This window comes from Microchirus variegatus, assembly GCF_963457635.1.
Source record: "Microchirus variegatus genome assembly, chromosome: 23".
NCBI classification, from domain to species: domain Eukaryota; kingdom Metazoa; phylum Chordata; class Actinopteri; order Pleuronectiformes; family Soleidae; genus Microchirus; species Microchirus variegatus.
This window is the reverse complement of record NC_139824.1, coordinates 2,576,880-2,592,352: the sequence shown is the minus strand read 5'-3', so window position 1 is coordinate 2,592,352 and position 15,473 is coordinate 2,576,880. Positions and strand designations below refer to the sequence as shown.

The 15,473-nt window shown below is 40.5% G+C and overlaps 1 protein-coding gene across 1 annotated transcript in view; it reads left to right on the top strand.

The window, feature by feature from the left end:
* Window positions 1-3,470: 3,470 nt before the first annotated feature.
* Window positions 3,471-15,473, top strand: part of naa15b (N-alpha-acetyltransferase 15, NatA auxiliary subunit b) — a 42,342-nt gene continuing 30,339 nt past the window's right edge. The window contains exons 1-3 of the mRNA XM_083909606.1: window positions 3,471-3,573; window positions 14,298-14,382; window positions 14,469-14,573. Of these exons, the coding sequence (XP_083765732.1) occupies window positions 3,520-3,573; window positions 14,298-14,382; window positions 14,469-14,573 (244 nt within the window). The 5' untranslated portion in view covers window positions 3,471-3,519. The remainder of the gene's footprint in view (window positions 3,574-14,297; window positions 14,383-14,468; window positions 14,574-15,473) is intronic.

Below are 15,473 nucleotides of genomic sequence, written 5' to 3'. Positions count from 1 at the left end.
CTAGCTTTGTTCATGTTCATGATAATGACTCATTACAAACAAAAGTTAATTGTGGTCCACAGGGCTCCGTGCTTGGGCCTATACTTTTACTTATACTTTTTACTTTATATATGCTTTCTTTAGGGAACATTATTAGAAAACACAACATAAACTTTCATTGTTATGCAGATGACACGCAGTTATATTTATCAATGAGGCCGGATGAAATATGTTGTTCAACTCCAGGAATGTCTCAGAGACATTAAGTCCTGGATGACCTGTAACTTTCTATTTTTAAACTCAGAAAAACTCATTATATATCGGCCCTACACATCTTAGAGAAAAACTTTCTGACCACATTGTCACTTTAGATGACATTACCATGGCTTCCAGTTCCACTGTGAGGAACCTTGGAGTTATCTTCGACCAGGACATGTCTTTTGATTCACACATAAAACCAAATTTTACCAAACAGCCTTCTTCCACCTGCGGAACATTATGAAAATTAGAAACATTCTGTCCTACTTCACGCCTTTGTCACATCTAGACTAGATTACTGTAATGCCTTATTATCAGCAAGTCTGTTCGAAACCTTCAGTTAATTAAAAATGCTGCAGCACGAGTTCTGACAGAAACTAGAAAGAGAGACCACATAACTCCAGTACTAGCTTCTCTTTACTGGATCCCCATACAGTTTAGAATTCAAGTTAAAAATTCTTCTCCTCATGTACAAAGCACTAAAAATGGTCAGGCCCATTCATACCTGAAAGACCTATTTTTACCGTACCACCCTAACAGATCACTTAGGTCCCAAAATTCAGGCTTACTTGTGGTTCCCAGAATCTGTAAGAGCAGAATGGGAGGCAGAGCCTTCAGTTACTACGCTCCTCTCCGATAGAACCAGCTCCCTATGACAGTTCGGGAGGTGGACACTCTCTCTGTATTTAAAGTTGGACTTAAAGGTGAAGTAAGTAGTTTATAGTGCCATCTAGAGGAGAGGCTGAAATTTTTCCCACAAAGAACTGCTCCTCTGCACACCCCCTCCCTTCCCTGAGCGATACGGTATCCTCAGCCGGTCAAATGTCGTCCTCGTCGTCTTTCTCTGTGTCAGCAGATGAGGTTCGTGAGGTGAGGGAGAGGGCGAGCTACCGCGGCCGTAGACGAAGCGGAGAGAGTGGAGGCGGGACTTCCGCTACATGTAAAGAGACCCTTGATTTGTTCTCTCGCGTTTGTCCTTACAGGCTCCCGTAGAAACATGGCGTCGTGGCAATGCATAATACATCCATGGTAGCGGCCTGTGACCATGTTATTTTACATGACTTTTTGAAACACTACGAAAATAAAACAAAGAATATTATACAGCGACTAGACAATGCAGGAGCACATAATATGTATACAAAAGTGGATTTTGGGTTATATAAACCCATAAATACTACACAGTCTCCCTTTAAAACATTCCTTTTTGATAAAGCTTATAGTCACTGACAGTGACAGCTGAGCTCCTTGGATCTCATATAGAAAGTTAACACCAACAGATTCCAAATGCAAATGTCACTCTGGAATCAACTCCAGAACTTTTACCTGCTTAATTGAAGATGACATAATGAAGGAATAGCCCACACCTGTCCATGAAATAGCTTTTCAGTCAATTTTCCCATTACTCTTGGTCCTCTAAAAAGTGTGAGGCACATATAGAAAGTGTTGTAATTCCTACACCGTTCACTTGATTTGGATGTAAATGCCCTCAAATTAAAGCTGAAAGTGTGCAGTTAAAGCACATCTTGTTTGTTTCACTTCAAATCCATTGTAGTGGTGTATAGAGCCAATAAGAAGATAATTGTGTTAATGTCCCAATATTTATGGACCTGACTGTAAATACTACACAGGGAGTAATCTATAGACTTCCTGTCTATCCATACTAGTTACACTGTTCTGGTTAGGGTTAGAGCTTCTTTTGTACATGTTGTCTGTGAAAGTCCAAAAAAGTGATTGTTTTTTTTGTTGTTTTTTTTACTGTTCTTCCACATGACACAACCGCATAAGTGATGATGATTAGCTGAGGTAGATTAAAATTTCATTGTTAGCCAATCAGAGGTAGAGTTGGGCAGGTATTGTTGACACACAAACGAAAGCAAGCATAGTCGCACACACACATGACACAAGTGAGTAAACGATCAACAACAGGAATGGCGAGCCTGGATAATCCTTAAACTGGACTTGAAGTATAGCCATTATTTTTCCTTAAATTAAATTGAAGGAAATAATTTACACGTTATATGCACATTATGCCCTGGACAAAAGTGCTTCTCCACACCGGTGTCAAGCTATTCCGAACTAATGAAACATCTTTCAATGTCAATGAAATGAGTGACCATTAACACCAAAGGAGACTTTAACATCAAAACAACTGAAGCTTGATTTTTTGGCCCAACACGTTTTGTCTCAGACCAACAAACTGTTATCCAGGTATGTTAGATTCACTTCGTCCCACAGCAACATTAAAATAGTTTAGATTTGTGTCCACTGTTTCTGTTAGTAATTTATTGTATTAGGTGTCCATTTCATTATAATATTCATCAGAAATAATTGAACATGCACATGAATTTTAAGTTCTGTTCTGTTAAAAATCTTTGAGCATTTAAAATGTACTTGAAACTAACACAATAGTTACTTTTCCTAGTAACTAGTTACTTTTATAATTTGTAACTCAGTGACTAATTCAGTTACTTTTTGGTAGAAGTAGTTTTTAAAAGTAACATTTCCTACATTTTTGACGGGTGCATTTTGTGATATTGCTGCTTATTCTTCAAGTGTTCATCACATTTAACAGTAACTTCATGAACCGATAGTGACGATAAGACAAACATCCTCCCGGGGAGGAAATTACAAGGTCTCTAAAAAAGAAGTGGCAAAAATCTTGGGGAAAGGAAAGGAAGACTTTTCGGTGCAGGAAAGTGTTATCAAGACAAGAGCACTTTTAGGTGTAGTAGAAAAGACTCTGTGGTACTCTCGAGATTGAGGCTTGAACACTGTGGGTTGAGGGGTGGGCTGGCTCTGATTGGTAAGCATTCTGATGGTAAATGTGAGTGTGGAGATAGGGAGACAGTAAAACATGTACTTCTCCAATGCAAACTACACTCCAGTCAAAGACAGTCTCTCTTCGGGAAACTTGGAGCAGATGGAGAAACTGTTTTCAATATGCGCACACTCTTAAATATGGATTCTTTGACAAAGACAATTAAACTGATGGAATATCTTCACAAAACAGTAGGGGCAGCAATACGCCATCGTTGGGTCTAGTTTGTCGAACCAAAGAAGAAGAAACTCTGCCGTTGCCATTTTGGATAGTGGCCTGGCTTCCGCCCCCACGTGAGGAGGAAGTGAGTGCGGAGAGAAAACGGAGAAATCGAGCGGAGAGACAGAAACAGACGAGCCGGGCCAGGGCCAGGGCCATCACTCACTCAGCTCTACTCATCTGGACTACCCGGGGTAACTTTAGCTACATGTGCTGAGGTCGAGGGAGGAAACGCTAACGCTACAATGCCGACAGTTACTCTTCCGCCGAAAGAGAACGCTCTCTTCAAAAGGATCCTGGTGAGTGTGTCGAGCTTCCAGCGGCAAATGACGGACTGAAAGCTCAGACGGAGAGTCGGTGTAGCTTTCCGGTGTTAGTATTAGCCACAGCCTGGTTTACAAAATGGCATTATTGAATGAGTTAGCTAGCCTGCCCCGGTCCAAATGTGCGTTGTCACCGAAACTCGAAACAACAGGGGCTGCTCGTGGTTTTAAGCTTATTTTGTTTTATTTATCCCGACTCTACCATTAAATACAAAAGTGCTTGTTGTGATAATGGAGCTGACTGTGGTAGTTATTGAACACAGGCCTCGTCGCTTGTCAAACACAACTTAGCGCTGTCGCTAGGTCCCACGATGGCTAACTCGTTAGCCGGCGCAACATTCGTATGTTGTTCAGTCCCATGCTGCTTTTATTTGTGTTGTGAACTGTATTTGGCTGTTGGCTGCATAAACTTCCGTACGCTGATATGTAGAGTTGCACATTTGACATGTCCCAGGCTTGGTCACGTTAACGAGGCACCTGATTTGACGTTTGTGGTTAACGCTAGCTAACCAGATCCGACTGCGTAACCTCGGGGACCCCTCGAGCCTTCATACGAGCCTTCATACGAGCCTTCATAAGAGCCTTCATACGGATACGTGGTGACGGATACACAATCAGTGGCGGAGCTAGACTTTTATCTTTGGGGGGGGCAAGGCTATTTCAGGGGGTTCACATACTATGACAATGAATTCGTTTCTCGAGCAATGAATTGCAATCTGAGTCTATTAATGTTAAAATGTACAGACTAATCACACAGGAGATCAGATGTATGTGTATAATTTGCAGTTAAATAACAATTTACAAAATGTAAAACACATTTTTGGCAGCAACCCATTTTTATTATTAAATTATGAAAATGCTCTCTCTCTGGTACTCACTTACTAGGGATAAGATAAGATAGTCCTTTATTCGTCCCGCAGTGGGGATGCACCGGTCAGTCAGAAGTATTCCGATTTTAATAAGCCGATCAAATGCACCCGCATCGCACAGCATCAGCAACACACGTGCACGTGGCTACACGCACATGTAGTAGAGTGTAGGGCTGGGCGGTATACCGGTTCACACCTAATGCCGTTTTTTTCCCGTTATGATATGAATTTTTAATATACCGCCATACCGGTGTATTTGATTACACAACATCCGCGGCGCTGCTGTCTGCTTTGCGAGTGGGCGCACTCTGCATGTAAACGTTTCATTAATGTTTATACATTTGTTTCAATCACTCAACGAAGCCTGTCGTATTTGGGACAAGAGACGGGACCAGGCTTTTAGCCAGCAGGGCGACTGAAAATAATAAGAAATTAGACGCCCTACTTTTAGGCAGGACGCCCGAAAGACGCCCTATTTTTCCCCCGATAACCACTGAAACAATGTTGTGATGATGCGCGGGTATAGACAGGCACGTGCTGGTCGCAAAAACAACGGCCAGCACGCGCCTGTCTATGTCCGCGCGTATACCACAAGATGTGAGTACACGGTGGAACAGCACATATTAAATGCTGGAGTCTCTTTGCGTAAAAGTGAAACTTGGCTGCAGTTATGAACTCCCCACGACAGGACTCTCTTCTCTCCCTCTCGCCCTTTGAGCAGTTAACTAAAGCGATCAGCTCATCTGATGCATCGGTTATTCCCTTAATTACAGCGCTAAAGCGTCTTCTAAAGAAAGAATGAGACCATGGCATGAAAACAATAAAAAGTGCGCTCTTCAGAATCTGTCAACACATTTTTCTAAGATCTACTTGGATCCGCTGTATTTCATCACGAATGTACTCGATCCTCGTCATAAAGATCATTATGTATGTGTCATATTATATGGATGTGGTTAAAACTGCGCATACAGAAATCCATCCCTCCCTTCTGTGTTGGATGCGAATGATCTGCATACAGTGGCGCACAATGCAGGAGAGTGAAGTGCAGAGTCAGCAGGGGCGGTGCGCAAAAAAAAAGGCCCGGACCAGATGAGGGGCACCCTCTATAATTGGAATGACTTGACTTTAGTGATGTCAGTACACACAGTCCCAGCCACAAATACAAAATTAGATTTAAAAAAACAAACGAAAATAAATAAATGTTACAAAATTGGCATAATAATTAATTTAGGTTTTTTAGTTTTTTTCCATTTTCAGTTACTTGCCCTTACTTCATGAGTCACTATAATGATCCTTCAAAAAGCCTCAGAATGCCCCATTTTTACCTCAAATTTTCAAAAGCTCTTGAAAATTTGGAGGGGTTGGAGGGCAAGGGGGACACCCTCTAAAGAAATCCTAGCTAAAAGCCAGGTCGGGACCTTAAATCACTTGCACAAAACTTTTGATCAGCATTTGTTTGTTTGTCATTTAAACCTGTGTGCGCAGAGAGCGCGAGGCATTGTTGACAGGGGGCGGGAGAGAGAGAGAGAGTGAGGTCTGCGCTCTCGGTCATTAGTTCATTTACTTATTTTAGTGTAGGTAATATGTTGTGAAATATGTTTAAACTTATAGGAACTACATCTACAGGTAGTTATGTCTCGTTGTATTAGTTCGTCCTGTTATTGACGTCATCGCCTGACAGTCTGGCTGATTGAAAGCCCCCAGATGCAGCTGATGCAACGCACACCAGATGCGCGATGCAAATACTATGAGACTATATTGGGTTTTTTTAAGAGGGAGTATTCGAGTATCATTTTTGAGAAATTTAAAAAAAATTGAAATCGGAATAGGCTAAAATCGGTATCGGCAGGTCAAACTTCAGTGCATCCCTATCACTTACTTTACTTAACGTTGTTAACTTTATACCCATGGCATCTAACAAAACGATCTTTTTTCTGAACACAAAAGATTGAAAAAAGTGGCTTTGTAAAGTAATTTGTTTTGACAAAGCCATTTACATTCTGCTGTGTTATTGTCAAACTCTAAATAATTAGAAAATACAAATAAAAATCAGGTCCACATAATGTGGAAGTGTAGTTCTTCATTAGATGTGGTTTTGTTCCAGTAGAAATAACTTGTTTTGATAAACGGCAAAGGTAAGACAACATTTCTGCTTGTATTTCTTCAAAGTCAGTTGTTGTTTTGCTCTTATTTTGGGGCTGGATCTGTGAATCTTGGTCGTAGAGTGACAAATGGCACTGCTGGAATCTGTCGATTCTCCGTTGTCCAGTCGACACATTTTTTTTGTTTACATAATCACGCTGATGCTCCGGTGCTGCTTTTCAGTGTGTGCACTTTTCGCTCCTGCTGGTTTGATCCATCGGTGTTTTAACTGTGTTTCGTGAACGTAAGAATGGTTCATATGAGCTTTTAGCTGAGTTTCTGACCTTTCTGTGGGTATGCAGTCTTTGTTAAAGTTAGATATGGCAAGGGACAACGGCGATGGCAAGGTCTGCGACTGGTCCTCAGGACAAGCCGAGATAACCCTGCTCTCTGCCGACCACTGTGTGCACCGAGGGTCCATAGAGGCGGAGCTGATCATCGCTGACGTTTCTGTCAAACTATAAATATGTCATATCTTCCGTCACGGTTTTCCCCCAAAACAAGGGATTTAAATGACGCGGGGCGTTCAAGCTCCTCTGCTCCTCTTTCCTCCGCTCGCCATGACCACACTGTATGTGGACTGAACATGCGCACAAGTTTTTTTTTTCATAAATCAATCCGCGGATCATGCGTGTGCCGAACCGAAATAACTGATCCGAACGGATCATGGATCAATGATGATCCGTTGCACCACTACTGGCCATAATGTCCAATGGAAAAAATGTCAAATAATTAAATCAATGATTTAGGGGCCGTCCACAAGGAGATGGTGCTTTAGGACCTGAAGCTGTGTTTTTTTTTCTCACATTGTTTGGAGATTGAACATCCAGAGCTCGTATGTGACTCCGTTTATGTGTGCGTCTGTGACTTTGTGTGTGCGCTGCTCTGCGCTCACAGTGCGTGTGTGTGACGCTCCGCACACAGTTAATGAAGTTAGATGGATCTCACTCTTGTGGCACAATTGTGCGTTCTCGTAGAATTAAAAGGGGACTATTATGCAAAATCCACGTATATATGTAAAAGATTAGCAGGAACATTTTTTGGTTTGATTTTTATGTAATGTCAGATGGCCTAACATCCTAGCACTAACACACCTAGAGCAGCAAATGGTGTTCATAAAAGTACACATTAATTTATATATCTGCCCCTGAGAATGAAAGTATTTGCCCTCCTCGGAAAATGTGTCTGTATTTCCCAAGTTCTTTTGAACAGAGCATATCATTTTTAACACACCCTTTTCAAACATCCTAGATTCATTTTGGATGCTTCCATTACTTGACTTTGCATACAGAAATTAAATTATAGAACAAAAAACAAAAACTACCAGGGTCATAATTATTAGCCTCCGTATTGCTAATAGTCAATTGTGTATCCTTTTTGCTCGATAACAGCCTGCTGTTGCAGTTTTAACAAGTCTCTGACATGTCTCCTGAGGAATCCCAGACCATTCTTCTTTGGCAAATCTCTCAAGCTCCTCCAGATTTGATGGGCTTCTGGCATGGACCTTCATCTTCAGTTCAAATCAGAACTTTGAGCAGGCCAGTCAACAATGTTCACTTTGGTCTTCTGGGGCCCGTTTCACAAAACTAGGATAAGGGATTAAGCCAGGATATATTGCTTATCCTGGCTTAATTTATCCGTGATCCGGTTTTTCAGAAGCAGGATATGTTATGACATAAGTTACCATGGAGAATTATCCTGTGGTGTTGGCCTGGTCTGGAGCAGGCTAAGTTCCAGGATTTATTAAATCTCATACACTGTTTTCGCATTCAACTATACCCACAGTCATTATCTAAACATTTGTAATCATTGATTACAATAATTATATCTGCGAGAAACGCGCGCGGATATTATGGAATAGGTCTCGCATGTCCGCGTCGTCTGCGTCCGCAGATTTTAGCCGTAAACGCGATAACTGGAAAGGCGTTTGAGATTAAAACAAATTTTTTTTATGGGTCACATACCACCTGTAGATGATCCCTATTGATTTTGAGCTGTCTACCATTATTATTAATTAACTAATTAATGATAAAAATTAATGATGATAAAAACCATATTTTTGCCTGTATCTTCCAAAGTATTGCAGGTATTGGCTTAAAAATTTGCATGGGCATCACATACCACCTGAGAATTATCCCTATCTTTGTAAGTTTATTTTTAATTAGCAAATTAATTAATTTATTATGCTAAAAACACATTTTCAGCTTTATCTTCCAGACTGATGGAGATATTGCCTTCAAATGTTGTACAATGATTCATGTAACAACTATCTACAGGTACAATCATTATTACTTTGGCTATGATTGGTAATAGTTACATAATAAGTTAACTGGTTAACTGGTTAACTTATTAGTGAACACAAAATAAGTTAAGGCATTTTTTCTTTATTATTGAGCTCATTTGGACACATTGAGGATATCATGGGTTTATTTAGCACTTATTCATAATATTTATTACATTATAATATACATTTATTAATTATCATATAAAAAATTGTTAAGCCTCCATTTCTTTATTAATGCATTGAATGGAAAGTTTGAACGTATTGTATGCTTTTTCGTGAAATTGAATAAACATAGTGTATGCTTTTTCATGACATTTGGACACTTTGAAGATATGGCAGGTGTGGTTAGCATTTTAATATTCATAATATTTAAAGGTCACATAGAGTGGTCCTGTTGCACATATATGTGAGTTATGGGGGTCTACTTACATATATTAAGTTGTTTTTATGGTCAAAATCCTCCTAGTTGATGTAAACGAGCCGATTGAAATCTGTCCTTTTCGAAGCGCTTGTCAGTCGTGCTATTTTTAGCCATAAATCTCGCCCGAGAAGACAGAGTGTGTTGTGATTGGCCAGCCAGCGTAGAGCCTTCCCACCTGTGTTGTGATTGGCCAGGTATCTGGAAGTGACGTAATCTATCACGTCAGCTCTCAGAAGCGCAGCTCCCTCTCTGGAACGGTGGATGCATTGCTACTCATTATCAAAACATTGTTTTAACAGTGTTTAAAAATAGCTTCGTCACGACTCCCCGCCGCAGTCCCTTTATGACTTTAAACCGGAGTCAGACCCAGAGTCAGAAGACACTGTTGCTCGTGAAACACCTCCACAACGGACGTTATTCTTCTTCTGCGGTTCAATGTACGCAACCGGATGTGCCCGGTCTACCGCCCGGAGCAGGACGATCGGTTGTTCAGGAGAACCGCTGCTTACGTAACGTTAACGGGATTTTCAGTGATCTCGTTGAGCCCCGAGATTACAATAAAACACAACTTTCTCAGCAATGGCTGAACTGTTTGTTTCGAACCGTCAGGCTTCATAAACAAGGTAATGACGCAGATACACAGCAAAAAAAACAGCGATAATAGGAACTTCCCGTCTAGTTCCGCTTTAACAAGGTATAATAGGTTAACTAGTTTTATTAAAAACTAGAGAGAAATTTATGAGTTCAGGTATTCTGTGTTCAATATCGAGTTTATATGGATACTTTGAACATGTATAAAGAGTCAGCATTATATCATAATATTTAACAGTTATTTTGTTGAATTTATTAATAATTAATTAAAACAGTTAGTGGCAGGAGTACGCCTCCATGAGGATTTCAGCCTCCAGGACGAAAAGAACTCAGCAGTTGTCATGGTGAATCTGAGAACCTGTGATCGACAGCGAGGTCTATTTGAGGAAGCTGTGTACACACACCTATCCAGGATTGGTTTCACCTGGCTCGATGAATCTGTGTCTGATCATCCTGGCTTGGTCTTTGTGTAACCAACTGAGCCTGGACGCCCTTGTTTTGGATTCGTTGAACCAGGCTCAGTCAATCATCCTGGATATCTGAATCCTACTTTTGTGAAACGGGCCCCTGGAGGTGGTTCTTCACCAAGAGCGGCGTATGTTTTGGGTCGTTGTCATGCTCGAAGACAAAGCGACAAAATCTTGTGGCTGTCTTTGAATTTCTTGATAATGCTTCTCACTCCAGTTCTTGACACTTGGAAATGCTGTGATGACTTTATATACTTCTGCTGCTTTGTGAGCATCCACAATCCTTTTTCTCATATCTGATTTCTTTTGTTTTTGGCATGATGCTTTCTCAAGTGACAACTCAAACACTGACTGAAGATTGTATACTTTTTTTAGAGGGTGTCCCCCCCCTTAACCCTCCAGAAAGATTCTCAAGAGCACACTTTTCATTGTTTTCACTCCGTGGTCTCAATCATTGTGTAGAAGACTTTAGTGCTGTAATTAAGGAAATAACAGATGCATGAGATGTGCTGATCTCTTTAGTTAACTGCTCAAAGAGAGAAGAGAGTTCTGTCGCGGGGAGTTCATAATCTGCGCTGTGCTGCAGCCAAGTTTCACTTTTGCACAAAGAGACTTTCCAGCATTTAATAGGTGCTGTTCCACCGTGTCCTCGCATCTTGTTGGAATCTTTTTATTGGTGTTCCAAACTGAACTTGGACAGACTCTAAGCCGGTATAGACTGGCACACCTGTCATCACAACATCGTTTTGGTGGTTACCGGGGGAAACAGGAGGAAAAAATAGGGCTTCTTTAGGGCATCCTGCCTGAAAGTAGGTCTAATTTCTTATTATTCCAGGACGTCCGGACGCCCTGCTGGCTAAAAGCCAACAATTTTCATATAGGTGCATCCCTAACTACTGTTGTATAGTAGCATCATGGTTGTCGCTGCACTCTCCCTGCATGAGTCGTGGTACTGCGATCTGGCACAGGTGCAGCTCAGGAGCCGCTTCAACTAGCTTCACATTAGTTTTCATGCTCTTTGACTTCTTCTCTTGCTAATTATGTTTATGTTTTAATGTGCACCCCCTTGTAACTATACAGTAGTCGTAAACAGGCCACAGGAAACGGATGTTGACATTATCATCCCTAGTACTTCTTTTATGTTGCTTAATGTGTATTCATTTCACCGTTATTTCACTGAGCAGACTCAACACACATCAGCTAATTTGCACCAGCAGACTCACCTTTGTTGCATATTGTCCTTCATATGTACAGTTAACCTAGACTGATCTATGAAGGTGAAACAACTGACAGGAGAAAGTATGTCCTCTGTCCTTTAGCTCACCAGTGGATGGTGTATTTCTTCACTTGGCTCAACAGTGAATTACTTGTAATTTCGTAACCAACGGCACCCATATGTTAAGTTGACATTCTGTCAAGTCGGTGGTGAGACGATGAATGGCCATCTCTCTCATCCACACATCCACAACTCTCTGCCCTGACAGTAGATCACAAGCTTTAAAAGTTTTTAGTGTATTGGTTAGGGGTGGGAAAAATAATCGATTATTTGATGCATAGTGATACTCTCTAGAACGCTTCCGAATAGATGCGGATAAGTTAATAATCGGAATAAAAAAAAAAAATTACTTCGCCTGCTGCAACATTCTGTTCGGTTTCCCCCAGTGTATTATAATCCTAGCGGGCCGCCAGGCTTTACTTGCCCCCCCGCCAGGCTTTGCGTTGCTTGTTTATTTATTTAAAATAGATTTTTTTATACACCTCGGCTTTTTCTATACCGGGGAACGAGCGCAAGTTCCCCCATGTAATCCTCGCAGTGCACGCTTGTCCAGGTGTTGATTGAAACCCAAGTCACACCATCAAGTGCGTCATTATTACGGTTACATCGTTCTTGTCAATAAATATATTATATTTAGGGATGCACCGATAATTCGACGGTCGAAACACAGCTACAACACGGTGGAACAGCACCTGTTAAACACTGGAAAGTCTCTGCGCAAAAGCTAAACTTGGCTGCGTGTGGCACAGATTATGAACTCCCCGCGACATTCACTTTGCACCAGAGAACATTCTCTCTGTTTGAGCAGTTAACTAAAGACATCAGCTCATCTGATGCATCTGTTATTCCCGTAATTGCAGCGTTAAAGCGTCTTCTTTCACAAAGATTAAGACCACGGAGTGAAAACGAGAAGTGCGCTCTGCTCTTCAGAGTCTGTCACCACGTTTCACTCAGATCACCTGCACTTCTTTGCGACCCTACTCCATCCTCGTTAAAGATCATTATTTTTATGTGGGGATGAAACACGTAGAGAAATGATCCAGTCTGCTTTAGATATGAAATGAGCGCTTGGAGACGAAGAGGAGCGACGAACGGCGCAGGAGAGGGAGAAGAGAATAGTGCAGGGGCGGTGCACAGAAATAAAAGGGCTGTTTGTCTGCACCAGATGAGGCAGATGAGGGGGCACTTCCACTTTTACATTTATTTTGCTTTATCTTACTTTTAAATGAGTAGCAAAGTATTAAAGTAAAAAATTGTTGCATCAAGATGCATCGATAATCGGTTTAGAATCAAATTGTTGACCTCTGAATCGTAATCGAATCGTGAGGTGCCAAGAGATTCCCACCCCTAGTATTGGTTGTGCTTCTTTATATATCAATATAACTTGATGATAAAATGCTGGTCATTTTTATTAATGCAGTTTTATGTTGGAAAATATTTCAACATTATGTGCGAAAGTCTATAAATATTTATATGGATAGTAAACCTCTGACCCTCTTTATGGAGTCCCTGCTCGAAAATGACATGCCCAAACTAAATAGAGTAAACTTCTGCAGTTACAAGCTCTATGTGGATTATCTTGGTATCAAAATAAAGATAACACTTGTGAGATTCCACCAGAGGTGTAAGTTTCACTGTAGATGCCACTGTCAGAGTACATGTACATGGAACACAGCATAACTGAAGGATTTTTTTTCTCTCGCCTAAAAAAAATATTGCATTTTAAAGCAAATATCACCTTAAAATATGCAGTAGGAGCTTAAACACATGGAGGTTATGTAACAACATGTTGACATGAGCTGTGCAAAGTCTGATGCTGGTGAAATAAAGCAGAGTGAAATTACAGAGGTTTTAAAAAAGAGATGTCTGGGCGTTCTCACTTTTGGCTCAGCTCGGCACCATCTGTGCCATTTGAGATTTCTTAGGTACCAAATTATTAAAAACCAATTTAATTTGATCTATATGTCAATATTGGTCTTAAAAGAACTTGTTTTTCGTTGTGTGCGCTGTGACATGTTTTTTCCACTCCTACTGTCAATCGGTGTTTTAACTGTGTTTCGTGAACATAAGAATGATTTATGAGCTTTTAGCTGAGTTTCTGACCTTTCTGTGGGTATGCAGCATGTATGTGTTTGTTAAAGTTAGATATGGTTTTATGTAGGGATGGGACTTTTTTGTCGACAAATCGATCGACAATCGACAAGTGCACACCTCGACAAAAAAAAGGAAAAAAAGTCGAAGTGTCACAAACACGTAAAGTTCACAACCACGGAGGTTAAAGACGCTGTGCACGAAAAGGTGATCCTGCTGTCCAGCCTCCCTGCGCTCTGACATGATGATGGCGCGCGGCCCCCGATCCCGGGGGCAACCGTGAAGAAGAGGTTTAACCCTTGGTAGGAGTGTGTATATTGTATCTGAGGTATCTCACTTCTCACAAGTTTTAATCCAGTTTGGATTAAACTTGGCAAGTTGATTTGGGGTGGGTTCAAGGCTTGTGCTTTTGATTCTTTTTTTTTTTGGTCACAGCATGACGTCAATAGACTGTACTATGGCATTATCTGTGTATGTATCAAGCCTGCACCACTTAGTCTTAGACTCAGCACCCTCTTTCTCTCTGCCTAATGTGATTTCTTCCTCTTTCTTTTCACAGCGATGTTACGAACACAAACAGTACAGAAACGGCCTCAAGTTCTGCAAACAAATCCTGTCCAACCCCAAGTTTGCAGAGCATGGAGGTGAGTAGATGAAGAAGATAAAAATGTATCCTCTTGATTCAGTGTATGCCTCACAATGGCCTGTACTCTGCTTGTCTTCCTTTCAGAGACCCTGGCGATGAAGGGCTTGACCCTGAACTGTCTGGGAAAAAAGGAGGAGGCCTACGACCTGGTGAGACGAGGACTGCGCAATGACCTCAGGAGCCACGTCTGTATCCTTACATGGCAGTTTTTCCTGATGACTACTCTACTTTTGTTTAACAGCGTATCATATCTGCTCAGGATATGCTTGTCATCCTCCTGCGATTTTAGAGCCTCAAAAACTAAAAGGTTTGAAAACATTGCTGACATGATTGAAAATTCTAGTGCTATGTTTTAGGCCTTATCCACGTTGGGGTGGAGTAGCTTAGTGGTTAAGACCGGTACTCGGTAGGTGTGTTACTGTGTAGGGCTGAACTATATATCGCATTTGCGATAATATCGCGATATGATCAAGTGCAATTTTCTAACCGCAAAGGCTGCGATTATACGCTGTTCACGTGACATGCGCGTGTAAAACACGTAAAACTCCCTGCGCTCTCACATGCGCGCGCTGCGGAGGACGAGTCACGGCCCGTTTTTGTGAATGGAATAGGTGAGGGCGGGTCGGTAAGGTGACTATGGAGCTTCGGCCGCTGTCCGAACAGCTGTTCAGTGACTGTGTGTGTGCGCGTGTGTAGTGCGAACGAGCTTGCGCTAATGTTAAGAACGGGGGTGGATATGTATATATATATATATATGTATATATATGTTTATGTATATATATACATACATATACATATATATATATATATATATATATATATATACATACATATATATATATATATATATATATATATATATATATATATATATATATATATATATATATATATATATATATATATATACACATATATATATATATATATATATATATATATACACATATATATATATATATATATATATATATATATATATACACATATATATATATATATATATATATATATATATACACATATATATATATATATATATATATATATATATATATATATATATATATATATATATATATATATATA